Source organism: Gavialis gangeticus, unplaced genomic scaffold, assembly GCF_001723915.1.
Source record: "Gavialis gangeticus isolate Ggan-Ray unplaced genomic scaffold, GavGan_comp1, whole genome shotgun sequence".
Taxonomy (NCBI): Eukaryota; Metazoa; Chordata; order Crocodylia; family Gavialidae; genus Gavialis; species Gavialis gangeticus.
Genome location: NW_017729027.1, coordinates 1099501 through 1126444, shown reverse-complemented (window position 1 = coordinate 1126444; position 26944 = coordinate 1099501). Strand labels below are relative to the sequence as shown.

Below are 26944 nucleotides of genomic sequence, written 5' to 3'. Positions count from 1 at the left end.
GGTCCCTTCCCACCCTACTTCTATGATTCTATGATTCTATGAAGTCAACCTCATCTCCCGTATTCAGGTGGTGAGTAACTTGGTTGTAGAAGGAGATGAAGTTAGTTAGATATAACCTACCCATGACAAAGCCATGCTGGCAGTCATTCAGAATTTTGCCTTCTACTAGCTTATTGCATATGGAGGCCTTGAGAAATTTTTCCAGGATTTTTCCTGGGATTGAGGTCAGGCCGATTGGCCTGTAGTTCCCTAGGTCCTCTCTCCTCCTCTTCTTGAAGACGGGCACAACGTTGGCCCTCTTCCAGTCTTCTGGGACCGCTCCTGAGTGCCATGAATTCTCAAAGAGGTTCGCTAGCAATCCTGCGATGACTTTGGCTAATTCGTTCAGCACTCTCAGATGGAGCTCATCTGGTCCTGCTGACTTATAGATATCCAGCCTCTCTAGCTGTTCTTTTACCAGTTCTACATTGACTGTTGGTTGGTGATCATCCCTATTGTGACTACCCTGCATCATATTTGCATTCGGTAGGCTATCACTCTTAGACTGGTGGAATACAGGTGCAAAGTACACATTTAGCAGTTCAGTTTTTTTCCTCAGTGTCAGTGATCAGATGTCCAGAGGCATTGAGCAGTGGTCCCACATTTTTCACTGCTTGTCCTCCTGTAACCTATGTACCTATAGCAGGACTTCTAATTGTCCTTGATTTTGGTTGCTAACCTGAATTCAGTCACTGCCTTTGCTTTTCTAACCTACCCCCTAAAGGTGTGGGCCAATTTTATGTAGCTCTCCTTGGGTTCTATTCCTAGCTTCCATCATTGGTAAGCCTCCCTTTTCTTTTTCAGAAGATCTGCAACTTCCCTTGAGCCAAGTGCTACTTTTTTTGTGTACAGGCATGGACAACTTCTGTACACTGAGAATCGTATCCTTGAGGAACGACACTTTTCATCCACACTCTTTCCCTGCAGTCCACGATCCTGTAGGGCATTACACACTAAAGCCCTTAGCTTACTGAAGTCAGCTTTTTTAAAGTCAAGAATTTGTACCTTACTGGCAGATTTCTCAGCCCTACAATGGACAGTGAAAGTGATAGTGTCATGGTCACTGTCGCCTAGTTTATTCTCTATCTTCAGATCGCTCACCAGGTCATCCCTCTTGGCCAATACTAAATCTAGGATCGCATTTCCTCTGGCCCGTATACTTCTTGAGACAGGTAGAGCTCGTTGATACAAGTCAGGAATCTATGTGACCTGTCAGATCTGGCCAAGTGTTCTTCCCAGATGTCTGGGTAGTTAAAGACACCCATAATGACCATATCCTGTGCTCTCACAGCCTCTTCTAGTTCTCTGAAGAATTCCAGATCTAGCTCCTCATCTTGATTCAGAGGTCTGTAATGTATTCCTACAGTTACGCCCCTTTTGCTGTGTCCCCTCTGTATCTTTACCCAAGTTGCCCACCCTTAGTACCAATTTCAGCTTCCAAGGAGGTGTACTGCTTTTTTACATATAGAGCTAAACCTCCACCCTTTTCCCTATGTGATCCCTCCTATGCAGGGTGTAGCCTTTTATAGCTACAGTCCAATCGTGGGTAGAGTCCCACCAGGTCTCTGTTACCCCTACGATATCATAGTTCCTGCTAGAAAGCAGGAGGGCCAGTTCCTCCTGTTTGTTCCCCATGCTCCTGGCATTTATGTACAGGTATTTGAGCCCTCTGCTGGAGGTCCTTGGTTTCCTGTCATATTGAGGGAGCTCCATACCCTCAGCTTATGCTGTAGTGTCCTTCCTGTCATTTCCTGTTGCAATGGTGGTTTGTTTGTTAGCCCCTGGTCTTGCTCCACTCGTTGTTCCCTCATCCCCCAATGATCTTAGTTTAAAACTTTGTCAAGGAAGTCTGCCATCCTTGCCGAGAAAAGAGCCTTCCCCTTCGGCATGAGGTGGATACCATTCCTTCCCAAAAGACCTATGTCTCTGAAGTGTGTGCTGTGCTCCAGGAAGCTAAAATCCTCTCAGTAGCACCATCCCTGGAGCCTTTGGTTCACCTCTTTGATACGTCCATCTCTCCTAGGCCAGCAGCCTGCAACTGGGAGGACGGAGGAGAAAACTGTCTGCACTCCCAACCCCTTAAGCCCAGCTTTGAGAGACCTGGATTGCTCTGAGCTATGTCATTCATGCCCACATGTATGAGGAGCATGGTGTAGCGGTTGGAAGGCCGGATGAGTTTAGGAATCTTTTCTGTCACATCCCAGATACAGGCCCCTGGGAGGCAGCGGACCTCATGGGCCAGGGGGATGGAGTGGGAGATTGCTCCTTCTGTCCCTCTCAAGGGACAGACTATGACCACCCTGCATCTCTTAGGTGTGGCAGCTAGCTCCCTCCCCTCATCCAAGTCCAGTGATTCTGCTGAAGTCCCTTCTGGTGGTGTGAGAGGTGTGTACCTGTTGCTCAGTTCCAAGGGAGGAGTGCCCCTGGTACTGCGTGTCTTGGGACCCGAGACGACTATCATAGATTTCATAGATTTCTAGGGTTGGGAAGGACCTTGTAGATCATTGAGTCTGACCCCCTGCTCTAGACAGGAAAGAGCGCTGGGGTTAAAAAACATCAGCTAGGTGCTTGTCTAATCTCTTCTTAAACACCTCCAAGGTAGAGGAAAGCACTACCTTCCTTGGAAGTCCATTCCATATTTTGGCAACCCTCACCATAAAGAATTTCTTCCTGATATCCAGTCTAAACCTACGCTTCTTTAGTTGGTGGCTGTTATTTCTAGTAACCACAAGGGGCACCCTGGTAAACAGAGTATCCCCTATTGCCTACTGACACCCCCTCCTCCCCCCTGGATGAGTTTGTAGACAATTACAAGATCACCTCTCAGCCTTCTCTTGTGGAGGCTGAAGAGATTCAGGTGCCTCAGTCTGTCTTCATAGGATCTTACCCGCAGGCCCTTAACCATATGAGTAGCTCTTCTCTGAATCCTCTCAAGGTTATCCATATCCCTCTTGAAGTACCGTGCCCAAAACTGGATACAGTACTCCATCTGCAGCCTGACCAATACCGCATAGAGGGGAAGTATCACCTCCCTAGACCTGTTTATGATGCACCTACTAATGCAAGAAAGAGTGTGGTTTGCCTTACTTATTACCTTGTAACATTGGTGACTCTTGTTCATCTTTGCGTCGACTAAGACTCCGAGATACCTTTCCACTGCTGTGGTACTCAGAATGGTACTCCCAGTCTATAGGTGTATTGGAGATTGTTTCCCCCCAGGTGCAGCACCTTGCACTTATCCTGTCATCATAAGGTTTGCCAGTTTTTCACCCACCTTACTGTGAAAAAATCCACATTACAGCTACTCAGTTTGCTTGTAAGAATTGGGTGCAACACTGTGTCGAAAGCCTTTATAAAGTCCAGGTAAATAACATCTATCTCCACCCCTGCATCTAAGCACTTTGTGACCTGGTCATAAAAAGAGACCAGGTTAGTCAGGCAGGATCTGGCTGCTATAAACCCATGCTGGTTTCCCCTTAACATTGTATTACCCATTAGCCCCTCACATATGTGATCCCTTATGATTTTTTCTAACGTCTCGCCAAGAATAGAGATGAGGCTAACTGGCCTATAATTACCTGGGTCCTCCTTCCTCCCCGTCTTGAAAACAGGGACCACATTGGCCCTTTTCCAGTCTTCTGGGACCTGTCCTGAGCGCCATGAGCACTCAAACAATTGCGCCAGTGGTTTCGCTATGACATCAGTCAATTCCTTTAGTACATTTGGGTGACGATCATCAGGACCCGCCGACTTAAACATGTCCAACCCCTCCAAGTGCCCCTTCATTAGGTCAGTGCTAACTGTAGGTGGATTGGTATTTCTCTCATGTCAGACTAAAGTCTTACTGGGAGGTGTGTTTGTATCCATGTCCAGGAACACACATGCAAAGAAGTCAGCTAAAAGCTCCGCTTTATCCATCCTGTCTCTTACGAGTTGACCAAGGCCATTCTGTAGAGGCCCTGTGCTCCCTATGTACATAAAGGACTTTTAGTTACTCTTAATCTTTGTTGCCAGCTTAAGTTCAGTATGTGCTTTGGCCTTCCTCACTGCTTCTTTACAAACTCGAGCCAAGCAGGTATACTGTTCCTTGGTGGCCGCTAGGGTTGTGAGAAACAGCACTGTTCCATTTCACCTTGTGTTTCGACGGTTTGAGGGCACAGTGTTTCATCTCAAATTTCATTTCAAGTCGAAACAGCTGTTCCGTTCCATTGAAACAGAAGGTTGTTTTGACACTGCTTCAAGTTTTGCTGGGGCTGGGAGGCAGTCCAGCTGGGCTGCTTCCCAGTGTCCCGCCCTAGATCACGCTGGGGGCGGGATGCAGCCTGGCGGGGCTGCTTCCCGGTGCCCCATGCTAGATCGCACCAGGAGCGGAAGGCAGCCCAGTAGGGATGCGTTCCCATGCCCTCTGCTAGATCACACCAGGGCTGCTTCCTGGTGCCCTGGGCTATATCGTGCTGGGGGTGGGAGGCAGCCCAGTGGGGATGCTTCCCCATGCCCCATGCTAGATCAGGAGAAAGTCGAACGTTTCGACATTTGAAACATTTCCACCAGCCTTGTTTTGTTTCGAGGCTATTTCGACAGCCTTTGTTTTGTTCCGATTTTGCTGTTTCAACCTCAAAATTGGTTCAAACAGTGTCGGAATGAAATGACCGGCAAAACTTCGCGCAGCCCTAATGGCCTGCTTCCACAACCTGTAAGCCTGTCTTTTCCTCTGAATGTTCTCCTGGATTTCCCTGTTCAGCCAAAAAGGTTTTTTGGCTCTTTTGCCTTCCTTTGTGTGAACTGGGATGGTGCCCCTCTGTGCCCACAGGATCAGTCTCTTGAGGAACTCCCACCCTTCTAGGACTGCCAGCTCACAGATGTGATTACCCTTCAGTCCCATCCTAATTAATCTCCTGAGCTCATTGAAGTTGGCCTTCCATAAGTCTAGCACTTCTGCCCTACTAGTTGTTTTTCCCACCTTTTGCCAGATAGTGAATCCTATCAACTGGTAGTCACTATCCCTTAGGTGACCTTGTACCCGTAGATCCCACACCTCTGGTTCCCCCACCCTGTGGCCAGCACTAAGTCAAGTACAGCATTTCCCCTAGTGGGAGTGCATATCTCCTGTGTTAGATGCAGGTCCTGTGTGCAGGTTAGGAACCTACATGAATGGGAAGACCTGGCTGACTGCTCCTCCCAGCAGATGTCTGGGTAATTTAGGTCACCCATGACAACTAGGTCCTTTGAGCGTACTGCCTTTAAAGAGCTGTTTTGAGAATTCTAGGTCTAACTCCTCTTTCCAAGCATCCCCCGGGTGCAGCTCCCGGTTGATCTTCCTGTTGTCCCTCTTCACGTAGTTGGGCATCTGTGCTCTTCTCTCTTTGTTCTTCAGGAGAAGAACCTGACTGTAGTAGTTGTCAGTCTCCTGCTCAGGGGCTCTGATGGCATGAAGTCTGCCTACCTGGGCCTGGAGCTCAGTCACCTGGGACTCCAGGGACTTCACTAAGGAGCATACACCACAGGTTGGGGTGACCTTGCCCCCATTCGCAGTTACTGGCAGCCGTGCCAGGCAGCCCCTGCAGCCCAGAACCAGGGGCTCCATCTGAGTGGAGGCCAGAACCATGGGTTTCGTCTAGGTGGAGGCCTCAATGGTGCCAGGGAAGGGAGCACCAGCTGCAGCTGAGGAGGGAGGCCATGGGGTATGATGCATCCCCACCATTGTATGGTAATTGGCTATGCCAGGGGTTGTCAACTGGGGGTATGCGTACCCCCGAGGGTACTTGGAAAGGGGCTAGGGGGTACGCGCGGGTGGGTATGCGCAGTGGCTCCACTCTATGCCAGACAGTGCGGGGGAGCTCACATGCAGCAGCTGCCACTGCCACCCACCACCCCATGCCACCACCACCATGTATAAGCCCTACCCCTCACTCTGCATCTGGCTGCCACTGCCCCCGTCACTCCGCATCCGGCTACCGCCAGCCCCCCACTCCACGTCCAGCCACTGCCACCCACTCTGCTCCACTCTGCGTCCAGCTGCCACCACCTCCCCGCTCTGTATCCACTCCCTAAAAAAGGTTGAAAACCCTTGGGCTATGCTACTACCATGAACTGCTTCCCCTATTTGCAGTTCCTGGTCACATGGTGAGTCTCCTTTTATACCCTTCTGAGCCTGGGCTCACTCAGCCCCCTTGTTAGTGCTCCCCTCAGAGAGTGCCGGCTGGGGAGTGGGAGCAGCAGAAGTGATCCCTGCGGTCCCCCTGTGGCCAATTGTGCTGACCGGGGGTGGGGGAGGCTTTCCCCCATGGCTGACTGCGCTGGCCCATAATTGCCAGCAGCACGCCTGGAAGTTGGTGTTATTGGCTGTGGGGGACCCTCCTCCTGGTTGCTGTGATCAGCTGCAGGTGAATCCCCTCCCCTGGTGGCTGACCGGGGGCAAGTGCCCCCCTAACTCAGGAGGCACCAGTCACCCATGAGCAAAACCAAAGACACAGGCAGCTGCTGTAGAGTTTTATATGCTCATCTATATTTTTTATTTCACAGCTTATGGCTTTCAGTAACAGAAAGCTGGTAGAGTCACCTTTGAGAGAGCAACAGCACAGAGATGCTTAAAGGTGACTCAGCTGCCGACTAGAGATTAATAACAAATGCATTATCCTCCATCAAATTTAGGGGACCCTGAAATGAGACATTTTCCTTTGGTATCTCGAGATCTGATCCTGTTTCCACGGCAGCCAATAGCTACATTCCTATTGATTTCAGTGAAAGCAAAACTGGCCCTATCATCATTATGAGATACAGATTTCCCACACTTTATGCAGGTTCTGTATGTGCAAATTCACTCTTATGCAATGACCCTTTTTATATAAAAAATGTATTATATGTAAGGTAAATTCACTCTTATGAGATCAGTGTGGCAGAAGCCCAAGCATTTTGCTCCCTGTTGCACCTGTGCCGCACCCCCTGCCTGCCCAGTGGCAGGACACATATGGCATTGCGTGGCTTTCGGGGCAGCGGAGCTCAAAGTGCAGTGCACAGCTGCAGCTGCTCCACCCCATCTCCCTGCCTTTTCCTGAGCTCTGAGATAACGCAAACACTAGCCTTGATGTTCTGCTTCTACATAAAAGCAAGTAAGGGCTTTTGTAGCAGGTTCCTTCTGTAGCCTGTTTTGTCTTGCATCCAAGGGAATTTAGAATTGATTCTTGAATAGCTCACTGTAAAAGATTAGCGTCCCAACCTGGACATCTACTGAATGTATTACAATTGCTTAGATTCAGCATCAAATAAAATCTAACACGGATCCTGTTCTATGATACTGTAGGTTGAAAGATTAACTCCATACAAAGGAAATTTAACCCATGCAAATTAAAAAAACAAAATATTAATAATGACCTTGTAGCATGCCAGCTTGCAAAGGCTGTAGCAGAATGCACACTCCAGGCTGGAGGTGTTTGCAGGCTTACAGGAGACTACAGCCAACTGCAGGCAGTCAGGAGTGATTGCAGGCTGCTTAGGAGAACTGGACAAGCTGCAGAGGATGATTAGATGGCCACAGGAAGTTAAAGGTTCCTAGGGATAGGAGCTGGGGGAGGGGTGCAGGTGCTTGGCTAGTAGTGGTAGAACTGAACCAAGGGTTCTCCCAGGGTCTGGCAAAAGACCCAGGGCTGCAAGGCTGGAGGCAGCAGCACCATGAAAGGCAGGAGAGGGAACTCACATGAGTGAGAGAAGGGAGACTGCACTGCAGTGCTGAGGGAGCAGCACAAAGCTGACAGTGCCTTCTTGAGGTCTGGGAAAAGACCTCAGGACTGTAAGTTGTCCTGTATGGACTATGTTATGGGTATGTATTGAGGACTAGTTTGTATTGATTGCTGTGTAGTAAGGATGCCTGGAAATAAACATCTGGTGTGAGAGACTTAAGTTGACTGTTTTAGCTAAGCAATAACCTGCTACAGACTTCATCTCAAAACATTTAAATGGGTAAACTGCCTAAACTTATGATATGGAATATATCAGAACAAAAATAATTTGCCCAACCATTCCTTTTGAATAACTGATGTTAGCTCTACCTTTTCTACCTTTTGCACTGTCAACTTTGCAATTATATGATCTGGACTGTGAAGCCATAATAAGCTATGTGAATTCTAATATAAAAAAATCTAACATATCTTAAATGTGTTTTTTAACACACACAAAGAAGTGAGATCTTACAAAAAAATCCCAGTCTGAGTATAATACATCTATAAAGATTTGGAAGATCTGCCTCTGCCTCTAGCTGAAGATCTTTGACTGATATTTTCCAAATGGTTCAGGAATATTATTGGGGAATATTATTTTGCCTTTGATTAATATAATAGATAGATGTCTGTATATATAGATGTCCTTTTCTCTGAAAAGCTCTTGCACTCTCTGCAAAGGTTTGAAACTTGGTGGGGGGAGGGAAAAGTATGCGTTAGTGGTATGCCTCTGCCTTTCCTGTGCAATGGCCAAATTTGGGACCAAGATTTAAATCTTTCACTATTCATACGTGCTCACCAAAGGCACTTTAGCAGCTAAATACCCCAACTATATTGTGTTCCCATTAAGGAGCCTCCCCAGCAATTACACCTTATGTCTTCTGTGGGTTATTTGGGTTTAAAGCATGGAAACTGAGAGTTGGAAGCCTTCCCTCTCCTATGTTGACGGAAACCATCTGGCTGGGTGCAAGAATCATGGAAGAGAATTCTAATACGGATGGGCTCAGAACTGGCCTGGAGCTCTGGGCAGAAATGATTGGGACAAGGAACCAGATAGAAGTACAGAAGACCCAACTTCATTCAGTGTATAGGATAAGTCTGATCTGCAGGTGGACTGGACTTGTAGTGAAGGAGACATTCGCCTGAGTGATTTAATTAAAAGTAGCTGATGAATTTCAACTCTTTCAGAGAGAAAAGTCAAATTTTTGCTTTGCCCTCATTGCCAAACAGAAGATAAGTCTTCAAAATGGAATGGTTGATCCTATCTCTTATTGAACCAAGAATAGCTACAGAGTTCAATGCTTTGGGAGCATTAGCTGGTTTGGCAGGTGCTATGGACAGCATAGATCTGTACCACTTAAGCTAATTATCAGGAGAACATTCCACTGTGACTTAGCATGCATGTATATTTGGACCAACTAATTGTGGTGTAGCAGATGATGTATATAAAGCCAAAGTGTTTTATATACAAATTGATGGAACACTAAGGAAGATGCAGTAAAGTTGGTTAAAATAAATAAACAAATAAATGAATCAGCCATCAGTCAAAACACTAAGCAGCTGCAGCGGCAGCTTGATTGAAGCTCTGACAGAGCACAGCACCCTGCAGAAAGCATTCTCTTAACTATATGCTGCAGTGTGGCTGCCTGTAATACTGCTGGGTTGCAGGAAGACTTCTTTGAACATCTGTGCTGGAATGGCGGGATGGAGGGGAGTTGAGAAAGCATGGAGCTGAGTGAAGTCAGGGGCATCAAGGTGGGGTGGTGAGTAGTGGGCTCTTGGTTGGGAGGGGAAGGCACTATACAAAACCATTGCTGCAGTCGATCAGGGTTGGCAACCCAAGAAAAATGTTCTTGTTGCAAACTTTTTATTGACAACTCTTTTTATGTTGCTTTTTCCTCTACAGTTGAAGTTAAAACTCCTAAACGTTAACTTGGATCTTCTAACTGGCACCTGCCAGCAGGGTAGGGCCTGGCAAGAGTTTCATTTATATTATGTAAAACATGTTTCAGTAAAAAGTCTGGCCATCACTAAAAAGCTTGCAGACAGTCAGCAAAAAAAAAAAATGTTGTTGGGTTGACAACCTTGATAGTGACGTACTATTGCAGTGACTAACTTCCCAGCTTTCACTAGACTTTATAAAGGTACCTTACAGTATTGAAAATACGACAGAGATTTTGACTTGTCCGTTTCCAGAGACGGGGGCTCTTATTCTTCTTTAGTATATTAAAAGAAAATAAATAGATGTTGCGTGGAGGAGGGGACTCACCCCAACACACAGGAAGGGGCCACTATTTGTGGAACGCACAGGGAACACTTGTGCCTGCTGGGGATAATTTAACAGGCTTCAGAGATGGGGCAATTCCCCCAGAAGATGGCAGCTCTCCTTGCCCATACAGTGGAGGTACCTCCTCCAATCCCCACAACCACAAGCCTCAAATGCTGAGGGGATGGGGACTTTTCGTTTAAAAAAAACAATGTGCCCCAAGTCAAATCAATCCCAAATCCATGAGTCATTCAAGAACCATATGTGGCTCTGCTACTGGCAAATATCCTCCACCCCAGCCTGGGGCTTTAGATGCTTCCAAATCTTTTAGCAGGCTTCCTATGTGCAGGCCCAAGCCCAGAGACTAGTGTTTGGATGTCCCCTAAGTTTTGCTTGCCCTCAACTGTAGGTCTGCAGAAGCAAGCTAGGGAGATTTCCATAAAGTCAGTACATAGCCAAAATCTTCCCACTGGAAGTGAAAGTGGGAGGCTACTTATACATTACCTCTGTCAGGGTACTACCTCTGCCAAGAAAGTGGTTTTCCACTGCTAGTAGGAAAACCACCTTAGTGCTCATGGTATTTCCCCTGCCAGGGGGATGGAGACACTGCAGGGATGGGATACTGTGTGGCCCCTGCCAGTGGCACTGTTTCCAGGCCGTTGGGCAGTGCCTGGCTTCTCTGCACCCCATTTTTGCAGCCTTTTAGCTTTTAACTGTTCTTTGCTCCTGAGGAACTGGGCAGGGGCACCTCCTGCAGGAGCCCTGAGATGGGGGAAGCCCCCCAGTGAGTGCTGGGAGGGGTCACTAGGCTGGCACTGCCCCAGTTCCTCAGGGCAGTTTAAAAGGCAATTAGGACTGGTAGTAGAGATGATATCTTTTATTAGACCAACAAGAATATTGCAAAAAAAATTTGCGAAAACCTTACAATTAAAGATTTTTTTTTTTTTGCAAAAATCTTGTTGATCTAATGAAAGATATCATCTCTACTAGCAGTCCTGATTACCTTTTCCTCTAGACTAATACGACTACAACCTGGATACCTGACCCAGAGCACTTAACGCCCTGAAGACCCCGGCATTCACCTCACGACCCTCCCTACAGCACCCTATACCCACCGAGCGGGAGCCACGTTCCTTCGCTTCTATTGGCCACAAGGAGGAGGGCGGGGCACGCGGGGCTTAAAAGTATTCAAATAAGGGCGGAGCCTTGCGCGCCCCTCCCACGCAGCGCGGTGCATCCTGGGGCGGGAAGTCCAGCCAGCAGTCGCCGCCCGTCACGAAGCGGGGCCGAGCGACTGTGTTTCCCGGCATGACCCGCGGTGCGGCGCTGCTATAAATAGGGGGGTCCCGGCGGCGCGCGCGGTTCAGAAGTCGCGCGGTGAGTGCTGCGGGTTGAGTTAGAGAACGTGGATGAGGCCTGAGGTGGCGGCGGCGCAGGGCAGCCCCGGGCTGGCCCCGGCAGAGCTGGAGCAGCTGAAGCAGCGCGCGGCCGAGTGTGTGGAGCAGAGCGCGGCGCAGCTGGCCGCGCTGAGCCGCTGCATCTGGGCCCGACCCGAGCTGGCCTACGCGGAGCAACAAGCGCACGACGCCATGACGCGCTTCTTCACCGCACCGGAGCTGCCGGGCGCCGCCTGGGCCGTGCAGCCGCGCTACAAGCTCGACACCGCCTTCCGCGCCGACTGGGCCCCGGCCGAGTCCGCCGCCCCGGGCCCAGCGCCGCGCCCGCTGCACCTGGCCTTCCTGTGCGAGTACGACGCGCTGCCCGGCATCGGCCACGCCTGTGGCCACAACCTTATCGCCGAGGTGGGCGCCGCCGCGGCGCTGGGGCTCAAGGGCGCCCTGGAGAGTGCGGCCCCAGCGCCGGTGAAGGTGAGTCTTGCCCTCCCCCCTCCGCGGCCGCGGCCCCGCCTGACTGAGCGGCGCGTGTGACAGCCGTCCGCTCCTCCGCCCCTCAGGTGACGGTGCTGGGTACCCCGGCCGAGGAGGAGGGAGGTGGCAAAATCGACCTGATCGAGGCCGGGGCCTTCGACGATGTGGACGTGGTTTTCATGGCCCACCCAGCGCAGGAGGATGCAGCCTACCTGCCTGATGTAGCTGAGCACGAGTGAGTATTTGCCGTTCTCTCGTGCCACTCGACTATGCCGTGTCCCTGTCCCTTACCCAAGAAAGGGGCTCGCTAGGAGCAGCTTCTGTTGTAAGCAGGTGCTGGCATCCTAGGGAGCTGTGGCACTACAGCACCTGGGTGGATGTGAAGGCTGAGATGAGGTTTTTGTATCTTGTGAAATGCATGAGTCCAGCCTGCATCTGTTGTAAGGGAGAGCTTGTTCGGCTTGTTAAAAGGGTGGTATGATACAGCTGCCGGCCGGGGCAAGAGGGTCTGCTTGGGGACTTGGGAGCTCCCTTGCAAACCTGCAGGCAAATGAGCTGTTCCAAGGACTGGTCCTGGGGGGACTCTGCTAGTAACTTTTATTTCCAGCCTAATGGTTCCCTTTTCAGCACTGCCCCTTCCTGTTTCCACTTTGTCCTGCTCTCACTCACTCTAGGATGGATGGTAAGCATGGGTGCGCTGCATCTTCAAGCAGAATGCACCTATCTCTTAGCTTTCATATCCCACCCTAGTCAAAGAAGGTGTAGGACAACTTTAAGTGCTGGTGTAGTATGTTTTCCAGCAAACCCTTGTTTATGCTGATGTTACAATCTTTTACTCTCTTGTTTCAATTGTGTATTTTAGACATTTAACACATTGTGTTACTTTGTGTCTTGTTCAAGCTCTTTGGAGTTCATCAGAAAGATCTAGTTCCATCCTCTTCCCCCCAACCCCCACTTAAAATATATTTCTTTCTATTTGCAATGATGATACGGTAGCATTCAAACTAATTCTTGTGCCTTAAGGAATCAGCATTTGTTGAAAAAGCAAAGTGCTCTGGGGTTTCTTGAGGTAATGGGGATTGCACTTGTTAGCCAGAACAGGTCTTCAAGGGAGTTCTCAGGTTGTCAAGTTCAGTCTCTTGCTGTGGCAGATGGCCATGTCATATAATCCTTTTAATAAATTGTTCAAACTCTCTTAAAGCTGGGCAAGTTTTGGCCCCCCATAACTAATAGGAAGTCGGTTCTAAGACCTTGCGTTTGTGATGGTTGGGAACCTTCTAATTTTATATATGGCTAACTTATACGTATTTGTTCTGTTACCAGCATTTGTCCCAAAGCTCTAAGCATCTCTTCTTTTCCTGGTGTTTATCTCCAATGTATTTATAGACCAGTCGTATCCCCTGAGAGCTTTTGTGTAGTCTTGCTTTGCAAGGTAGGTTGTCCACTCTAGTCATCGTGCTAGTAGCCTGTCCCTGCACCTTTTCTGGCTTGGAGTTCATCTTTCTTGAATGTAGGCGACCAGAATTTTCCATGGCTTACCGATGATATTGCTACCACTCTGTCTCTGTCTAGCATTATCTTGCCTTTCTCATTACCACTTGTGGCTTAAAGTAATCTTACAATCACATGTGTGAGAGAAGCTCCTAAACTATAGCAGAAATTCTAAGTGCCAAATTGTGAGACTTTGTACTTTTTACTATTAAACTTACCATGCTTTTATTACACTAGTCTTCAAGGTTATTGAATTTTTTCTGTGTCCTAATCTAAATGTGCTTCATATTGGCAGTACCTTGAAGGACTCCACTAGTAATTTCTGTCCATGATTAATAGTTGCCCTTTCAGCATGACCTGCTGCTCTTTTCCCCTTTATCCAATTTCTTATCCACTTTAGAATTATAGTATTAATTCCCTGGCTTTTCCTGCTTAATTTCCCATGTGGCATTATATGAAATGGCTTGCTGAAATCCAGATAATGCGGTCAATCTCATCCTTTTTTTTAGAAAATCAGTTATCAAAAAATATTGAGTTAGTCTGGCACAGTCTACCTCTTGTAAAATCATACTTCATTTTATGCATTTCTGTTTACCTTCATATCTTCAGTTACTGTTTCCTTCAAAATATGTGCATCTTGCATATAGTTGTGGTCAGGGAAATTAGGTTGTAGTTGCCAGGATCTCATTCCCCTTTCTTAAATATAGGCAGCATGGGTGCTCCAAACTAGTTGTACCAGTATTTTTATTAAAAATCCTTGCTGCCAGACCTACCACATCATGGGAGTTCTTTCAGAATTTTGGGGTGCAGATCATTTAGTCCCCTGGCCCAAGTGCATCAAATTCTTTGGGACATCTTAGACACAACTCAGTTTCTGGTTTCATGCACATATTTCCATTAGTTATTTCTATTCAGCCATGTCCTTCGTGAAGTGTGAGGCAACATATTCATTTTAGTTTTTGTCTTGTTTTTTTCCCAGTGACTTGGAGATTTTTATTCTGCAACCTGTCTGTGCTACACTGCAGACACACTTCCTTTTCTAGACATGTGCATGAAAAGAATTCAAAGAATCTTTAGCTTTTTGTTTAATTTCATAGAAAATTAGGGTTGGAAGGGACCTCAGGAGGTCATCTAGTGCTCCCTGCTCAAAGCAGGGCCATCCCCACCTAGATCATTCCAGCCAGGGCTTTGTCAAGTCAGGCCTTAAAAACCTCCGAAGATGGAGATATCACAACCTCTCTAGGTAACCTGTTTCAGTGCTTCACCACCCTCCTAGTGAGAGGTTTTCCTAATATTGAACCTAAACTTCCCTTGCTGCAATTTGAGACCATTGCTCCTTGTCCTATCATCACTAAGAACAGTCTAGCTCGATCCTCTTATGGAACCACCTTCAGTTGGTTAGTTTCCTTTGACCTCAGCCTCACTTTTGGTAGTTCTCATTTTATCCTTATGCTTCCTTACCTCCAAAATGCAGGGTTTTTTTTTTATCACACTTTTCCACCCCACCCCATTCTTCGTCAACTCTCTCCCAACTTTTGCTTATGATTAGGGCCTTATCAAATTCATGGCAGAAGTCAGCTGTGCTGTGGCTCCTTTAATGTAACAAGTTCCTTCCTGTGTGCCTGCCCCCCCCCCCACCTCTCTGCTGCTGATTGGTGGAGGGGCCCTGCCTGTGGCTCACTCCTGATTGGTAGGGAAGTAAAAACCCTGGTTTTAAATGTGGTGCTGTTTTTTCCTCCCCACCAGTGGCTGCTGGGGCCCCTCGGCCAATCGGTGGCAGGAAGGCAAAAACAGCACCATGTTTCCAGCCATGTTTCTTGCTTCCATGCTGATCAGGAGCAAGTCTCAAGCAGGGCCACTCCACCAGTCAGCGGGGAGGAGGGGGCTGCATGTGGGGAGACCTGCAAAATTAGAGGAGATGCAGCACAGCCCACTTTGGCTGTGAAGTCGGTAGGGCCCTAATTATGATTTATTCATTTGGTTAAGCCCTGGAACCTTTTACTACAAGTTTTTTCCCTTCCCCCTTGCTTGGGATACAGGTCTCAGTTTCTGTATCTGTGATATAAAGGCATTCCAAAATGCATTTCAGTCCTGTATGAAATAACCTTGTTGCTATTTCTAAGGCCTTGGAATGCTTTTTCTTAAACCATATGTCTTAACTTGTTTAAGGATAGTGCTCCTTAAATTTAAGAGAAGCTATAGATATGTTTTGCTTTCTTCATTGTTCTGTTGACAGCCGTCCAGTTTGTTTGTCTGAATCATCAGTGGAACATTGAAAGGTTGGGTAGATAGATCTCAAAGTTCACTTAATGAAATTCTAGAAAATACTTAAAAAGGGGGTAATATGGTATCATCATTATTCTTGCTTCTCTACAGGTTTTTCTTGTGCAGGCTATAAAGCTCAAGTTCTGGTCTGCATGTTATGTGCTTCACTTTAAGATGGAGAGACTATACCACTGACAGTTACCCAAAATTAGTAGATTTCAAAATTCAGGTCTTTATGAAAAGAAATGGTAAAGGGAATGTAGGAATATTTATGGCAACTTCTAATTCAGTGGCTTTACAAGTGGGGCTTTTTTTACCTTAATTTACTGAGGGTTCAGGGGCTGGGAGTATACTTGGTATTTAAAAGCACTTCAAAATAACTTCTTTTCAAAAAAGATTATGCTTTTGAAAACTGGAAGGTGTTGATATTGGTGACAGGTAAGAACTTAAAGGTATAGATTTGATATTGCAATTACTTTTTTAACCATAAACTAAACTCTACATATGTTGCATTTAATTACTGGCAGGGCTGACTTCTTGCTCCTTGACTACTTCTCTTACTTGTGTTGCTTAAATAAGGTCTCTTACCTCCCTATAACTGCATGTTAGAGATGAAGCAGAAAAATTACAGGAAGCTTCCTTTATTTATAATTTGATTTAACTGAAGCCTGCTTAAAACCTTTGACTTGTCAGTCTCTGTCTTGAACCTATGCATTTCTGAAGGGTGGAATCTTTATGCCAGCACCTCCTTTGTTTTCTGCAAAGTGGTTGGGTGCTGAGAGGTTCTGTGATGAACTGGATTGCAGTTTATATAGCTTTTTATTACTATTGGCTTTTTATTATTACAGATTTAATTTTTAAATGCATGGTATACACTTTCAATGCATGTGGTTTTTTAGTTTTGCTTTTCAGTTTTGGAATGGTAGTACATTTGGGTAAGAATTTAATTTAAAGATTAAGTTTTTTCAAGACTTTCTGCTGCTCTAATGGTGGCTTAATATTCCCACATGCTAATTTATGCTAAATTGCTCATTAATTTTTCTCCTCGCAATACTTGAGTGTAACAAATTTAACTGTGTGGATCCAAATGAAATTTGTTTTTGACCCATTAAGCTTAAAATAAGTGCTCCCTTTTATTTCCTAGTGTAACTGTGAAATACTATGGAAAAGCTTCTCATGCTGCTGCTTATCCTTGGGAAGGAGTAAATGCATTAGATGCTGCTGTTCTTGCATACAACAATCTATCAGTTTTAAGACAGCAAATGAAACCTACCTGGAGAGTTCACGGTGAGAGTTTCTTTAAAATTTATGTCAAGCAAGTAAAACTTTAGGTTAGTCGGACAAAAGACAGCATTGTTACACTAAGATAGTACAGTCATTTCAAATATTGAAATAGCTATATTTGTTTCTAAAATACTTTTTTAGGGAACTCTTGTAATAGCAGGGAAGTTTAGAATTCATTGTTGAAAGCAAATGAATAGGGTGGAAGTATGAGTTAACATTATAAATGTTTTCCCCCAACATTTGTACGCTGCATGGGACAAATATATGTAAAGCTACACAAACAGCCATGACTGAATAATACCATGGTCTGACTCATGCCATAACTTATCAAAAATCAAGATATGAATGGGTGAAGAGTTTGTATTGGTGCAACTACTTATAAAACTGTTTTCAAAACTGAAAACCTGAAAATAATTTTTTAGGGTGGAGTGATCAGCCAGAGCAAGGTCTAACTTTGGTAATAAAAGCCATCTTGTGGCAGGCTCAGGTGCCTAGGCACTGGCTTGCAACAATAGCTCTAATTTTCCAGCAGACCTGCGTGCATAGAGTAGATATCTCTAAACTAATGTTTAGCATCAAAATATTCTAGACTTTGGGTCAATGAAGATTTTTTTTTTTTTTTTGCGAGACCCCATTGTAAAAATGACCATGTCATGAAATTTGTTTCTCAGTATTCCAAACAGGCTTGTTTTTCTTTCCCAACTTGAATGTATAAAAAAACTGCCAGCCTGGAAAGAAAATACCATGAACTTCAGGATATTTTAGCCAAAGAGAAATTGTACCCATAATTAATTTAAACTAGCTAGCTAACTTGGTGTGGATGTGTGCACTACACTCCTACAGTAAGTTTGGTTTTGTCTTTTTGGTTTTTTTCCCCCCTGTTACTTTAACAGCATATCTTCAAACACATTCTTCTCTGCTTGCTTGCCGGCTTCTCGTTGCATTCCGTCCCAAGGTCTTCTAATCTAGATCTAAGAACTTAAATTTTGAGGCTCTCTTCCATGTTCTGCAAACTAGTGGTTGCCATATCTTTGAAGACTGTAGAGGCTTTACTTTTTCCAGGTCTTTCATGTTCAGAATCAGTATCTTTGTGCTTTGAGACTACAGGATTTTGCTTCTTGACAGTCTTACATTTCCAGTCTCCAGTGACACTAAGCAACTAGTAGCATTCAGCAGTATTTTGCAAAACACCTGAAACTTCAAATATGCTAGGATAGGGTGCTTTCCAAAAATGATGGTATGACTGCAGGCTTACTTATTCCAAATATATGAATTAGCTGTGAAGTTCCTGGGGACCCTGACAGCAAGCCTGTCTGTGGTTTTAAGAACAAAAGAGAACCTTAGTTGACAGGTGAAGTTTTAATGCATTCCTGAGCAAGATATTCAGCACTATAAGAAACTGTACTTTAACTGTTAAATTACTTTATCAATAACTGGCTGCTTCTGTACTACATGTGAAAATGACATACTGGTATCCATTTGTTGAAGAATGCTTTCTGGTCAAATATGAACGCACCCCCCCCCCCCCCCCCAACAACCCTGTGTAAAATCAGATTTTTACAAAACTTAAAATCAGTAGAAATATATTTCCAAAGAATGAAGAGGTAGATTGAGTGTGAGGATTCTAGTAAGTTTACATTCCCCTGCATTGCAGCAAATGCAGATTACTACCAAGGAAGAATCCAAATGTTACACCAGTGCAGAAGAATCTGAAAATGACTAGAAACTCATCTCTGTCCAAACTGGCAAAGCAAAATGGGAACACGTGGCATAAGTGGTAAAGTAATTTTCTTTAAATTCTCTTTTTTTTTTTAATCTGTCATTCTGGAAGAAGGCTGGTATAACCAGTTTGCCTGTAACTGTGAGGGAGGAACATGAAAAATGAGGGGATATCCTTGTTTATCTTCAGTTATGGAGAAGTGCTTGGCTACATTTTAGATCAAATCCTTCTCTTGGACCTGATGAACTATTGTTGCATACTAGTTTGTTTAATTTCTCATGTGCCACAGTGTTAGTAAGACTGTTTCACTGCTTTAAATGTCTGCAGTTGATGGCAGGAGAGAATTGTACATGCTGGTCCTGCTCTCATTTTATTTATTTATTTGGAAATCAATTTAAATAACTCTGTCCAACAGAATGCTGCAATACCAACCTGAGAAGCCTTTTTCACATTATGCTTTTCTTATTCATGTAATTGTAAGAAATAAAAGAGAAGGGTTTTAAATAGGATGTTTTCAGTGCTTGCTAGCTTTTTTTCTCTCATACAATGTACACATTACACCCAAAATTGAGGTGCATGTATTAATTGGGGAAACCTGATTTTTTTGGTGTGTTTTTTTTTTTTTCCCCTTCCTGAATGAGATAGTCAGGAAACTGCTTTGATTCCTATTCTGCGGTACAGCAGCTGTTGCATTACTTGGGCAGCTGAGGGAGTCAGTTGACTCAATGACCCATTGTTCTTTACTCCAGAGTTGTTAACTACTGTCTCTCCTCTTTAATGGTCTTGGTGTTCCACTAATCAACTAACCTTTCTTGAGGCAGTTCTGTTTTCTGCTAGTTTGCCTTGATCTTTCTCCTCCTGTTTCACAGTGTTGGAGAGTCTTTAGCTCTTCTCAAAATCATGGATCCACCCATGGAGACAAGTCTCTAGCAGCAGGTAGGGTTTCAGCTGTAGTTAAACAGGAAAGGGAGGGTGAGGCAGCTGAAGAGTAGGTCTCTCCACTCTGCAGCCATAAATCTGGAAAAAAATCTTTTTTTTTTTCCCTTCATTCTGCCTTTCAAAAAACACAGTGTGCATTATATTCGGGGGCACAGTATATGTGAGAGAATACAGTATTTCCTTAGCTTGTGTTTTGATGCTTTCAACTGGTTTGTTCATTTAGCTCTTGGATAAGCAGCTTCTTAAGGCTAAGAATATATAAGGTTCCTTTATCTTCCGCAGCATTAACAGCTTGGCTTCTCTCTTTCAGGTGTAATAAAAAATGGTGGTGTGAAACCTAACATCATCCCTTCTTACTCTGAGCTAGAATTTTACTTGCGTGCCCCTTCTGTGACGGAGCTCTCTGTTCTGACAGAGAAAGCTGAAAACTGCTTCAAAGCTGCAGCGCTGGCCACTGGATGTAAAGTAAGAATTTCTTAGAGCTTGATTTAGTACTTTTTATCACACTGAAAGACGAGTTAGGATATTAAGTTCCCCTTCATAAGATTTTGTGATACATGGTTTGAAACAAACGTAAACTTACTATTTCATCAACTCAGAAAGGAGCGAATATACTATGCCCTTTTTTTAAAGCCTTGATTAAAGGCAGTCTGCCCTTTCTTTCCCAAACAGCTGGAGTTTTAGGTGAAGGCAGATTACATACATTTTAAATCGGTAGCTCCCAGTCTTTCAGGATTTGTGACTTCATTTCCTGTATACGTCTATCTTTTTCTGTTGAATTTCTCTGAGTCTTGCAAGTGATCTGACCTGCTTCTGATACAATCTCTGCTTTGGGAAATTAATGCAGTACATGTTAAGGTTGTTGTTTGGGCACTTTTAAATGATTGAGTGAGACTAAATGACTTTCAGCCCTGCTTGGTAGTATTTATTTTGGCTTTGTGGGGGTGATCTGAGGAGGAGGAAGTCCGCTGCTCAGTAAAGATGCTCTCTGGCTAAATACAGATGGTCAAAAACCACTAGGCTGAATCGATTCAATCTTTGCAGGTTAATCTAAGCAACATTGATTGAATTGGTAAGCAAGTGAACAGACATTCATTTGTGATTCTGGAAATGCAGCCACATGCCTGCAGTGGCCCAGGCCAGAAGCTGGAGGGCGCTAGAGCATGCCTCCCTGCTTGGCTGGAGCAGACAGCTTGGACCAAGGCTAGCCTGCCTACCCTGCAAGAGGGAGTTTGCAGGGCAGGTGCAAAGCATCCTGGTATGCCGGGGGGACAGTAAATTAGCTTGACTCTGGAGGGGATCTGGAATAGAACGGATTTAGGCTAAATTGGTTTGCTGTACTGTGGGGCTAGGAGTGAGCGGGCATGCGGGGCCAGCACCAGTGGGGCCCAGAGCAAGGTAGCAGGGGTGTGGGGTCCTGGCTGGCAGGGGCTCTATGGAGCTGGGCTGGCTCCTCTCTCTCCAAGCTGGCACAGACCATCCTGGCTCCATAGACATGGCGTTCCCAACCACTGGGCTGTGGGTTCTGCTGCCAGTAGTTGCATACAGGCAGCAGGGCAGCCCCAGGAGGGAGGCAGCTGGCTCTGTGTGCCCCATCCTGCTCCTGCTGCCATGGCCACCCCTGGGGCCTGTGCTGCCTGGGAGCAGGGAATTGTGCTGGGGTGGAGGATGAGGAGGCAGGTCTGCTGCTTGCTCCTAGCAGCGATCCTTCTTCCCGAGCAGCACCAGCTGGGTCCCCTCAGGCCACCACCTGCGCAGCCCTCACCCCATAAAAATTAAATTTAAACATATCAAATAAATCTGTAAATTTTATATAGTTTGCAGGTCCACAGTATAAAAGGGTTGGGAACCCCTGCCATAGGCCTACTGCCCCACAGTGGGCCCTGCCAGGTACCACACACCTGCTCACCCACTCACTTCCAGTCCCCTACTGCTGCTTTCCCCACTTCCTTGTTTGCCTGCCAGCCCCTCTGGACCACATGGCTTCCATACCCACAATACCATACCCCCACACATGCATCCACCCATAGCTCCCCACAAACCCCCCCCGACATCCCTGCGCACCCCACACAATATATGAGCAAGACTGCATTCTGAGCTAGTATGCAATCACATCTACATATATATAGCACAAATGCACACAAATCGAGACAAAAATATATTTTTAAATTAAATTAAAATTTATTATGGGTGTTTGATTTTTAGTATACAATTAGTTTTTCCCCCTAAGATGGCAGACCCTCTTCCCAAAAGGAGTACTTCCAGGGGCAAGGGGAAGGGACTTCCTGTGGCAAAAGTCAGAGGCCAAGGAGGCGGGACTTCTGGTCCCAAGATGACCAGGGGATGGGGCACCTGTCAAGGGGCAGGGCTACCCATGCAGCCCTTAACAGCTTGCCAAAACTCAGTAAGCGGCTCTTTGCCTGGAATAATTGTCTGCCTCTGTTCTATAGGGATTCACTCTTCTGGGACTTGAATCTGCGGTGGGAATTGGCAAGACTCTTAGCTTGGTTCTAGTTTAAGTTTTGGGGATTTTTTGACCAACAATAGTATTAATGAACTGTATGAAGAAGTAGAAAAGTCTTTGTCATTTTTCTTAAAGGAAATCATAACAATAACACTAGTAGTTTTTTCTCATGATCTCCATATCAATATAACATGTAAAATGTATCATGGGCTGATTTGTTCAGATTATTTAGGTGTTTAGTTAAACTGGATCTAACAAATGAAATATTGAATGTTACATAATACTTTTTCTTGGTTAGGTGGAAATAAAAGGTGATGGACATGATTACTATAATGTGCTTCCCAACAAGACTCTGCAGAAAATTTACAGAGAAAATGGAAAAAAGCTTGGAGTGGAATTTATTTCAGAAGAATCTATTTTAAATGGCTTGTCAGGTAACAATGGAAATCTTTGTATTTTTCTGTTGCTTAGATCCCTCCAAGTTGGTTTTGACCATTAACTTAAATTCTTAGTCAAGATTTGAAATTTTTCTTAGCTACATACATTCTCAATAGAAAATGGCGAGAGAGCAGAACTAAGCGAAGACTGCTTTGGTTATTAAAAAAATCAAATGAGTAAACCAAATCAACTGCCCCAAAAGGGCTATATTGCTAATACATGCTTTCATGTTGATCACTTCAAATGTTTATATAAGGGCATCTGTTATTTATGATGAAATAGAAAACAGTTACTTCTGGAATCTCTCAGCTTTAACCTTGGTCGGTAATGGAACCATCTCCCAAAATTCCCTATCATGGACTACACTTCTTTCAGGGGAAGCTCCTGTCTTGGGATTCATCAAAAAGAAGCCTTATTGGGGCGCCCTCTCCTAAAGAACCACCTGTAGCCAGCCCTTTCATGGCTTCACAAGGAAAAAGCCTCTGCCTTTGAGATCCTGGTTTCCCCAGTGATCCATAGCACCCCCACCTCAAAAAGCACCTTTTTCATCAGACTCTAGGACAGGTGTGTTTTCTTCTTCAAAAATGGGGCTAGGTCAGTGCTGACATCCCAAACAGCAAAGCAGACAGGTCAGCTGCAAACCAAACAGTCTGTATTGCACACCTTTCTTTGGACTCCACTCTGCCCTCCTTGGGACTACTCCTTTTTTCTCTCCGGCTTTCTGTCTTCTCTGGGACTAGGTCTGTCAGAGCCTTACCCCCTCTCCTGTTGAAAAACTGTAGTATTAACCCAGGGACTAACACTCATCCAGTCAAATCAAATAATCACATAAAACCAGTCAGGGAATAGTCTATGGCTGCCTGCTAAATCCAGACCAGAATATCCCCCTAGTGAAAAAGGCATCTAGATATCCTACTTATGCAATTGTTTACATCAACGCATGTTCACACTTGGTCCCCTATAGTGTCCCGGCTAGAACTCAGCCCACTTACCCTCTCTCATGGCATTCCTTACCTCCAGTTGCTGGTGCATCAGTCTTTCTTGCATCCTACCTTTTTGCCAGGTGGGTTCCTTCAGAGGTAAGTCTGTAGCTCTTCCATTGTCCTTGCCAGGCTCTTAATGGAAATCTAGAGGAACTGGTCTCAAACTTAGACTTCATGGCCTGGCTGTTCTTATCTGCGGAATATTTTGTCACCTCTTTTAAGGCTTCTGCTAAGCTTTGTGTGGTTTGAATCTGTTTAGGATTTTATTTTTTCTCAATTAAGAAAGAAGAAAGGTAATTTAAAGTGTTATAGAACAGAAAAGCCGTTAACAGATACGTGTACTTGTTACTACCTTCACCCCGGTGTTTAGCATTGTGAGGTTTATAGTTTCATAGATTTCATAGACATTAGGGCTGGAAGGGACCTCGGAAGAGCAGTGAGTCCAGCCCCTGCCCAAAGGGCAGGAAGTCAGCTGGGGTCATAAGATCCCAGCAAGATAAGCATCCAATTTGCTCTTGAAGGTATTCAATGTAGGTGCTTGAACCACCTCTTATGGCAGGCTGTTCCAGACCATGGGGGCTTGGACAGTAAAGAAATTCTTCCTTACGTCCAGCCTGAAACGGTCTTGCAGTAGTTTATGACCGTTTGACCTCGTCATCCCTTGGGGCGCTCTGGTGAACAAACAGTTTTAATTATGTGTACTTGCTGCCCCAGCATTTGAGGCAATGACACAGGGTGGGCAAAATATGGCCTGCAGGCAGGCACCCACCATGTAAATGTATCCCACCCTGCCAGTGGCTGCCCTTGCTGTACTATTTTTGAGGCCACATGTCACCTGCTCCCACCTTCAGTAGTGCATGCTGTGCTCCCAGCCTCTCCCGCTGGAGGGTGCCAACCCCAGCCAGCAGGCACAGCTTCTGGGGAAGACTGCTGCTGACGTTGCTGCAGCCACTCTGGGAACTTCTGGGCTCTCCCAGCCTCCAGTAACTCTTCTTCCTGTCCCTGCTGCAGTGCTCTGGCCAGCAGGTAGGGATGGGAAGCTTCAGTGTTGAGGGGAGCAGGGTGGGCTCTGCCTACAGCTGGTTTTGGGTCCTGCTCATGCATAGCGGGGTGGGGAAGTGTGTGGAGGGAGGGAGGGTGTGAAGGAGCTTGGCTGCAGAGAGACAGATAGGCATGGGACAGGCAGGTGGGGTGGGAGCAGCAGCAGGAGCCATTGTGCACTTGGCATAGTCCCACTGGGAACGCACATGGGATGTAAGCAGCAGCAGGAGCCAGTGTAGACTTGGCTGCAGCCCCACTGGGTGATGCTCACATGTGGCCGCTGACACCCACTGCCCTGCTGTCCCACAGGTGGTTGCACATGCGGCTTTGTGGGCTGCTGACAGGCCTCGTGCCTGGCCAGTCATGTGCTGCCCATCAGCAACCTGCGGAGTTGCACATGCAGCCAGCTGTAGAAAAGTGGTGTGCAGTTGTGGCTGCTGCATGCAACTCCGCCCCCAGTTTGGCAGTGCCTGTGCAGCCTCACCATGGCCCCCCTGCCCCTGCTCCTGGGAGAAACATACTCCACATCCCCTGCTGTCATTGAGGCCCTTGCAGTGGCCAATAAGGAGAGTGAGCTGGGGTGAGGATGGGAAAGCACTGCGGTGTGCCGTGGGGCCAGTGGTGCCTGGCACGCCCCTCCCGCTCCCCTGAGTAAGAAGTGAGCGTGCTAGGGGAGGCACTGCTGCCGCAGCCCGGGGCATGCTCTTTCCCTGCCCACCTGCCTACCTGCATGTACCCCTGAAGACCTTTCTAAGTACCCTTGGGGGTACATGTACTGTTTGCACCACTGTCCACCATATAGTGCTTAGGGATCGTTAAATCGCAATTAACCGTTAAATGGAGTGTGAAATACAAACACAGAGAACTCAAGTGTCCCAGAATCAAAGTCTAACTTTATTACTACAACAAGTATTATCTTAGCAGTTTCTATATTCAGAGAGAAAAACACTTAGTATAATGATCTCATCCAATCCCAGGTGTTACTACTTTTCTCAGAAAAGACAGCTACTCAGTTCCTGAAGCAAAGGCAATCCAGGCAGGTGTTGAAAGCTGGATTCAAGATGAAAATGACGATGACGATGGCACACTTAACTTTCTTGCTCCCCTCTTTTATACTCTTCTTTAACTTGACTCCTTGTTTTCGGCTTGGTTTCTCTGCAGTCAGCATATTGTCCATATTTTATCCTGTTGGCATATGCCTTTGTTCAACAGACCCATTAGGAGCATGCCTCTTAATTTGGCCTTTTTCTAGTGGGTTACTTTAAGCATTGTCTGTTGGTCTCCTCCTTTATCACCTTTCATTAACATATCTAATCATCATCCATCTGATTCAGCTGGTTAGTGCCAAGTTCAGTTAATTTGAGCTAGTAACAAAACTAGTACTATTTTGTATTAGAAAAAAAACTTCTCACAGTGATAGTAGAAGGAAAGAAACATCATGCGAGCAAACTCAAGGCTGTAAGATGCTTGCAAGAAACAAAGCCAGCTGATGTTGCAAACACCAGCAAAAAGAAAACTTTAAAACAATACTATTATTCACCACTCTATAAACAGGTGCAACTTCAAAGCATAAAATATGTCAAGCCACCCTAATAGGTACCCCTGGTTGACAATCTCTGACTTAATATATTGAATGACTTCAGAAAACCATGTTATGTGGTTATAAACCTGATTGCAATCAGCAGCAAGAAAAATGATCCATAGTTTTGCTTCAAAGCAGGGAAAAATAGGTTCTCTTTCTAATGCAACAGGCAGCAGTGTTTTTCCAACACTGGGCTGGAATGACCCAGCTCAGGTGTGAGGCAGGCTGGCACTAGACCCTGGTGGCTGGGTTCAGGCTGGAGCCAATAGCTTTTTTGGGCTAGATCCTGCCTGTGGGCTACAGGTTGCCAGTCCCTGCTCTAATAAATTGTTTCTAATCAGATGGAGCAAAAATACTCTTGTTTCCAGCAGTTCATGCTTTATTTTTCTGTTCACTTAAAAAAAACAAAAACAAAAAAACCCAGATAGGACTGGGAATCTATTAATCTGGTTTAGGGTAGGCAATACTGTAATACAGCCCTTCTGGGGCTTTTTTTTCTCTTTACAGATCTTGGAAATGTTGACTCGAAGTAGGCTGACAGTTCAGGCTATTGGATAAGTTTAAGGTTCAGTATAAGGGTTATGACAGCACTAAGAGTTTTCTTGAATCTGCTAAATTTGTGTGTGAAAAGTTTGTGAGAGAGAGTATTTTTTGTTCTTCCTCCATTTTGACTAGCAAGTTATTTGGCCTTGTAGGGTGCAGACAGGAAGCGTAGCTCCCAGCTGTAACGCACAAAGATTTATGTAAAATGTTCTGAGTTACAATGTTACCCCAGACCAAACAGAAGTTCACTCTTGGTTCCAGGGGTGAAGGGAATGGAGCTGGGGCTGGGAGCTTACAGCCAGGTTCCCT

General features: G+C 45.7%; 1 protein-coding gene and 1 long non-coding RNA gene across 2 annotated transcripts in view; one reads left to right on the top strand and one right to left on the bottom strand.

Annotated features, from left to right (window-relative positions):
• Positions 1-8919: 8919 nt before the first annotated feature.
• LOC109299873 lies at positions 8920-24359 on the bottom strand. The gene is made up of 3 exons (XR_002098041.1): positions 24150-24359; positions 23134-23136; positions 8920-8930 (listed from the first exon to the last, which is right to left on the bottom strand). It is a non-coding gene; the product is annotated as an uncharacterized LOC109299873 (long non-coding RNA).
• Positions 11414-26944, top strand: part of PM20D2 (peptidase M20 domain containing 2) — a 31553-nt gene continuing 16022 nt past the window's right edge. Inside the window, exons 1-5 of the mRNA XM_019520357.1 lie at positions 11414-11885; positions 11972-12120; positions 16786-16928; positions 19895-20049; positions 22347-22482. Coding sequence (XP_019375902.1) covers positions 11427-11885; positions 11972-12120; positions 16786-16928; positions 19895-20049; positions 22347-22482 — 1042 coding nt within the window. The 5' untranslated portion in view covers positions 11414-11426. The remainder of the gene's footprint in view (positions 11886-11971; positions 12121-16785; positions 16929-19894; positions 20050-22346; positions 22483-26944) is intronic.